Source organism: Staurois parvus, unplaced genomic scaffold (assembly GCF_062004578.1).
Source record: "Staurois parvus isolate SC_StPar_1 unplaced genomic scaffold, SC_StPar_1.0 ptg001917l, whole genome shotgun sequence".
Taxonomy (NCBI): Eukaryota; Metazoa; Chordata; class Amphibia; order Anura; family Ranidae; genus Staurois; species Staurois parvus.
The window spans coordinates 113804-121088 of NW_028319713.1; the positions used below are offsets into that span (position 1 = coordinate 113804).

General features: G+C 41.0%; 1 protein-coding gene across 1 annotated transcript; it reads right to left on the bottom strand.

Moving 5' to 3' along the window:
* Positions 1–1443: 1443 nt before the first annotated feature.
* On the bottom strand, positions 1444–2394 carry LOC149433812 (olfactory receptor 1J2-like). Its single transcript, XM_089664421.1, has one exon. It carries the CDS (start codon positions 2383–2385, stop codon positions 1444–1446), a length of 942 nt encoding a protein of 313 aa, XP_089520547.1. The 5' UTR covers positions 2386–2394.
* Positions 2395–7285: the final 4891 nt, after the last annotated feature.

A 7285-nucleotide genomic window follows, 5' to 3' on the forward strand; every position in this document is an offset into this window, starting at 1 on the left:
CCATTAAAAATATAAGGGACCCAGATATCTCTCCCCATATGGATGGGAAAGCACACAGATTACCTCAGCATATTGCTGCTCTTTCAATGCCCAATCACTAGCGTGGGGGAGGAGAAGCTAAATTTTTGCCTATATTCTGCCATCCCAAGGATGAGTACCATAGCCATGATTCCGTGTGGAAGGTGGCAGTTGATCTGCGCTTGCAGCAACAAGAGTAACCACTACTAGCATTGCAAAGATTAACATTTATAATGGACATTTAATTTACGTACTAAGTATCCTTTAAAAAATATATATATATATATATATATATATACTGTATATCCTGTTCTTGCCCGGACTAAAGACAAATGCCGGCAGTACACATTATGTTATGGGTGAATGTCATATGACATCCTTCACAGAACATGCCTTGTGCTCACCCCATGGGCCACACTGTGGCATGATCTGTCACCCGCTTTTACCACCAGACACAGCAGATGACCAATCAGTGTACCAGCTGCTGCTGGTACCATGTGATTGCTGTAAGCAATCATAGCAGATCAAATGACAATAGTACACAATGAATGATGTTCATTTGTGCCATTCATTGTGTGCTATTGTGCTGATCTCTTGGTCACAGTGATCACAAGGTAGTACACAATGGATAGCAGTCCTTCATGCTGATTGTGCTGATCTCTGTGATTCGTCACAGTGATCACAATGTACAGACAGGCAAATCACAACTCATCTGTACCATGTGATTAGCTGTGTCCAATCACAGCTAACAATAGTAAATAAAATAAAGTAATAGTAATAAATAATAGTAAATAAAATAAAGTAAAACTGGTTGCTTACAACAGCGAAATTCACTAGTATAAGCAATCATAGTGTGTAAAAAAAAATATTGCTCTGGTCACAGCATTGTTTAGGAAGGAAGGGAGAAAGGGAGAAAAGGTACGATTGAGAAGTCACAAAACACAAACATAGGTGGAGGATGAGAGATGATTGGGGGAGGGGGGGTAGGTAGGATATAAAAGGCCTGGGGGATCTAAGAACTCTCCTGGATAAACCTAGGTGGAACAAATAGTATTTTAAAACTAGGAATTATCTTCCCTTATTTCTGTTCCTTTTTAAAGGGGAAATAAAAGTGTTGTTAGGAAAAAGAGTTTGGGGGTTCTTGAGAATGAGCCTTCTTGTATTTCTCCTTTCTGTGTCATGTCATGTTTCCCTGCATAACTATTTTTGATATGTAATGTATTTTAAATTAATAAAAAAAGTTAAACAGAAAAAAAAAAGAATGTGGCCAGAGCATCAGGATTACAGTGACCATTGGTCATGAATAGGTTGGGTACAACTTTGAACAACTGACATTTATACAATTTATGAAAGATATTACTAACATCTTTAGTCATCTCAAAATTTTCTAGAAAAATAAAAGTGTCAATATTCACAATTTTAGTTTCAGCAGCAAACCTGAATTAAATTTAAGTGATGATAAGACCTCAGAAGTGCCTCCATGAGATCTTTGTTCCTCAGGCTGTAGATCAGAGGATTCAGCAATGGGTTAATGAGGGCAGATATGACTGTAAATAGTTTGTTTAAACTGAACATATTGGTGGAAGATGGAACAAAGTAAATAAAAATTAAGGAGCCATAAAAGATGAAGACCACCGTAATATGTGAGGTGCAGGTGGAGAATGCTTTCCTCTTTCCAGTCTTGCTACGGATTCTGAGGATGGTACTAAGAATATAGACATATGGAAGAAAGGTCAAAAGAAAGGCTCCTAATGCTAAAGTACCACCTACTAAGAATATGACCACCATGTTTATGAAGGGGTCAGTACATGTAATCTGGATCAAGTGTGGAAGGTCACAAAAGAAGTTGTGGATGGAAGATGTTCTGCAGAAGGACAACCTGAGCAGAAATAAAGTATGAACCAAAGAGACAGAACATCCTACAACCCAGACCATGGAGGCCATATGAGCACAGACCCTCCAAGACATCATTAGTTTGTAATGTAGGGGGCGGCAGATGGCAATGTAGCGGTCGTAGGACATAGCTGAGAGCAAGAAAAGTTCTGAACAAGTAAAGAAAATGTAAAAAAAGACTTGGGCTATGCAGGCAGGAATGGATATTGATCGGCTTTTTGTGACCAAGTCATAGAGCATCCTTGGTGCGGTCACTGATGAATAGGACATGTCCAGAAATGCCAAGATGGCAAGAAAAAAATACATTGGGTTGTGCAGATGGTGGTCAGTGAGGACCAAGAAAAATATAAGAAGGTTTGTGATAAGAGTCATCAGATAGATCAGAAGGAAAACCAGAAAAAGTGCATTCATGGTCAGTGGATGGTCTGATAGACCTACGAGGGTAAAAGAGGAAATCTCTGTCTGATTCCTCATATTATTCCTTTTATTTGTCTGATTACATGTATTACTATAGAGCAGAGATATAATTATCCATTTAAACCATCACCATTCTAAGGAATTATTAAAAGCAGAACATGTACGGAGTACCTACACAATATTCTCAGGTTTACATGAAGACATTTGTACCGGCTAATGAATTGTTCTTATATAAAATGTTGGAAGTCCTGCAGGACCGTCTGCTGCTTTGTAACAACAACAGAAAATCTCAATAAAGGTCTCTATAGAATAAATGTATAACACCTTTGTGACTTGAGAATATGTATTTATTTATAATTTGTTGTAGTTATGAAAATGTAAACTGTGAATAAAATCCACTGAAACCTTTTTAATCTTTTTTGTCAAATTTTATTTATTGGCTAGCGGACAGAATGATCTAAAATACTTTACAAAGTACAATGTTTTTCTTTTAAGATTCCATCATTTTGTAGTTGCATCTTCTAAGGGTTGCCAAGTGAAAACTTCATTGGATCGCAGAGTTTCTAACCTGTAAAGAAAGCTGCAATCTTTGTGTTTGGTTGGGTAAAACTTGTCCGGGGTCACCAGGGTTTGGAAGCGATAACTACGGGCCAAGAAGCAGAAACTAAAGGCACAGGTAGTCCTCCTTCTTAAAAATATTATCCTTTCATTCACAGATGGGTAAAACTTGGCCCGGGGCTGCACCAAGAGGCCTAAAAATGGAGACATGAGCAAATCTTTCTAAAAAAAATTAATCCTGCTGACTTTGTTTGGTGGGTTTTGGTGGGTATAGATTCTTCAGTAGCACCACAATTTTATGGCATCAAAAACAAACCAAAAGGCAGAGAAAGACGTCACAGTGTCTTCCTAAGAAAAACTATAAGTTTGGCCCATTTTTAATTCCATGAGGGGTTTTTGACAAGAAAGGGGAGAAGGAGGATATGTTCCACATGGTGGCTATGATGATACTGGGCAGCACCATTACACAGGATTAAGCGGCGGAGTTAACAAAAGGGAAATGTTTCCGGTGTTTTCCCTGTGAAATGGAACAGAAAAGTTCATTTCTAGAGATTTGCACTCTCATGATTAGGAGGTAGAAGTGGCAGAGCCACCAAATGTTGCAGCCATACAAGGTTTACTGGCATCCCCCCCACCTCTGCAAGCCACCAATTGGTTCACACAGTGTGCATTCAACAATTTATTCTGTCCCTTTCCATGTTTGGAGAGGTGTTGGTAGTCCTGATGCCAGTATGGTCTAGCTAGAGACACGTTTGGCTTGAATTTTTAAGATTTGTAAGATGGTGACTACCTTTTGAGAAACATATTTCATTAGTACATACATATAATTTAATTTTACAAAAATAATAAAATTAGTAAAATTAGCCATAATAAAAAATAGTGATTGTGTCTGGGTATCTGCTATGGTGCTGGAACTGGAACAAGTTTCCATTGGATGGTATGGGAAGAGTTGGCCAAATTTGCATTCTGAGATTGGGAATGAGGGAAGAAGCAGCACAGATCCAGAGATTGGATGAAGGAGAAGCAGGAAGATCCTTGCACTGAAGGTCCTCAGGTTCCGCTTCCAGAGGAGGGAGAGGGAGCGGCTGGTTGGTGCAGGTGCTGCTCCAGACTGTGGGGTGGATCCCGACTAACAATCTAAGGCCTCTAACCCAAATTCATACATACACATACTATAGCTAATTTAGACAGGAGGCAATTTGTAAGATGGTGACTACTTTTTGTAAAAAATATTTAAATAATATATAAATATAAGTTAATTTTACAAAAATAGTTTTGTAATACAAATAGTAAAATTAACCATAATGAAAAATAGTAATTTAGGATGGGTACCTGCTACGATGGAGTCCTGGAACTGGAGCAATTTTTCACTAGGTGGTATGGGAAGAGTTGGTCAAATTTGCATTCTGAGATTGGGACTAGGGGAAGAAGCAGCACAGATCCAGAGAATGGATGAAGGAGAAGCAGGAAGATCCTTGCACTGAAGGTCCTCAGGTACAGCTTCCTCTCCGGCAAGGAGAACAGTGAGCAGCACGGTAGTGACATCATCAAATCTCACTCCAAATTTGGTGAGATTAGTGGTCAGAGGCTGTTGTGCCTTAGATGATCTCATACTGCAGATATACAGCCATAATCCTCAAATAAGGATGATTATTAAAGGTAGAAATAGAATTCTGAAATGGATTTTGGGATGGGGATTAGATTATCAGGGGTGCCTTAAAAGAGAATTAGGGCTTTTTTCCCCTTATTTATACTTATCTAGGTGGATGCAGTATCTGTCCCCCGCCGGCTCTAAGGATGAGAACCCAGCGATCACATGGCCACTGATCACTGAGTTCTCCTCTCCACTCTGAGAAGACAGCGGTGACTGACAGGAGGGGGAGGGAGCACCCATGCTCTCAGCACTTCGTTGAGCCAGGTGCCGCTCCAGACTCTGGGGTGGTCAGAATCTTTCCCCAGACAGGACTGGCTAAGTGACATCAGCCAACAGCAGACTCCAGTACGCTCTGAGCTGAAAACGAGTCACGGGGGTGCAGAACGAACTGCACTCCTGTGATCCATAGGACAGGTACAGCCAAAAAAGCATTGACTGGACTTCTCCTTCAATGGTAGGGCTATGGTTAGTGTGCAAAATGCAAAAGAGATGATTATATTTCATTGTAGGTTCTGCATTCAGTCACATTAGGGTGGACCTGACCTTTCAGGTGAAAAGATGAATTTTTAACATTTCTTAAAAAGTTGATTTACTAAAACTGCAGAGTGCAAAACAGGGGCGGACTGACCATTTGGAAACTTGGGCAGTGCCTGAGGGCCCAGGGTCAGTAGGGGGCCCCATGAGATGCCCCTGGTACCTTTTTCATAGGCTTTTTTGAGTTTGGGCAACAGGGGCGGACTGACCATTTGGAAACTCGGGCACTGCCTGAGGGCCCAGGGTCAGTAGGGGGCCCCATGGGATGCCCCTGGTACCTTTTTCATAGGCTTTTTTGAGTTTGGGAAAGGACACAGGGGCCCCATGATCCCCTATTGCCCGGGGGCCCCATGAGTTGTCAGTCCGCCCCTGGTGCAAAATCTGGTGCAGCTCTGCAAAGAAACCAATCAGCTTCCAGGTTTGTTTGTTTTTGGTCTTAATTGAACAAGCTGAAGTTAGAAACTGATTGGCTCCCGTTTTTTTAACTTTTTGAACTCTTCCGTTTTATTTATTTATTACAGGTACTTATACAGCATCATCAGTTTATATATACTGTATATTGTGCATTTGCATCAGTCCCCGCCCCCAAGGAGCTTACAATCTAAGGCCCCTAACTCAAATTCCTGCATACACATACTAGGGCCAATTTATACAGGAGCCGATTAACCCACCCAACAGGGTGTGGGAGGAAACCCATGCAGGCTCAGGGAGAATATGCAAACTCCATGCAGGCAGTGCTGTGGTTGGGATTTGAACTAACGATTGTAGTGCTGCCAGATGGAAGTGCTAACCACTTAGCCACTCTGCGAAATGAACCCCTTTGTAAAACAAATCACTAAAAGCCTGTGTAGATAACAAGAAACTAACTTTCAGTTAACTCCATGTAAATGTCAGCGAACTTTAAGTAATAAAAGGGACTTCTGAAGGCTTCTTAGAAATTCGCTCATCGTCAGGCAATAGAAAACAAAATACAAAACAGAAAATTCGGCAAGCGGTAAATGAGGTCAGTTACTCCCCTGAACTCAAAGTATGCAAAATGCAAAAGAGGTTATTAGACAAATTAGAAAATGGAAAATTAAAGGGTCAATGAGGACATATATGACCAAAAACATTTTTTTCTTACTAAACATATTGCTGGAGATGGACACAAAGTAATTCAGTAAATTTGCATTTTCAGAAAAATAATGTAACCTTGGTACAGTAGCTTCCATGTATCACCCATGACAAGGGAATCAAGAGAGGGCAAAGGAATGGTGGGTATAGAGGCCAAGGAAGAAAGACCTTCCATGGCTGCATCTTCAGATGTTAAACTAAACTGTCAATGAATGTCTCTGCCAAACCGTCTCTGAAGACCAGAAAAAATGGAACATCCAACAAGAGGTCTGGAACATCCAACAAGAGGTCTGGGTCATGTGCCTAGATGCCAGGGTCTACCAACACCACGGAGAGTCTGACCCACCCACACAAATAAGACCACTAATTTCTATGAGATTTTTTTTTTTTATTATTAACATTTTATTCTCTATGTAAAGGTATTGCCACTTATAAGGAAAATATCTATGGTCCAAACTGGTGGAAATTCGCCCAGCTATTAAAAATTTCAGATAGAAAATCTTCACCATCCAGGAGGACAGTCTGTTCTGTTACATGTAGGGAGAAGTTGCTGGTTCAGTCCAAATGTTCGAACAGAATTTTGATTGTCTGAAGGTTTGGTGAACTGCCAGACTAAATGGGTGTTCAGTTGGGCCAAACCCCCAACTGTAGCGGGAAGTAAAACATTTAGCAGTAGGAAGGTGTCTCCTTTATATTAGTGATACCGCTGCTAAATGAGACAGATTCCTGCTCAGGTTGGTTGTTGGAGCCGGCGGTCACCAGTGTTCTAGCAGCCAAGGTCTCATTCCTGTTTGGACAAAGGGTGGAGATTTGTGGAGAAAAGTAATGGGTTCTCCCTAAAAATCATACCAGTCCATTTTGATTTGGTATGATTTTTAATGGGGAACAACAAAAAAAGCCTGGAAACCCCCCAAAATCTATACTAGACCTTTGAGTATGCAGCCTGGCAGGCCAGGAACAGGAGGACACAAGTGCAAGGCAGACTTCTGAACTATGCCCTCAACATGGGGGGTACTTTGCCAAAGGGACACCCCTGGCAAAGCACCTTGTTCCTATGCTGTTAAGGGAAAGGGCCCCACAAACCTGGTTTTTACGGGA

Bases quoted from the DNA above. Each gene is read 5' to 3' on its own strand.
- LOC149433812 (XM_089664421.1), bottom strand. From the start codon at position 2,385: ATGAGGAATCAGACAGAGATTTCCTCTTTTACCCTCGTAGGTCTATCA.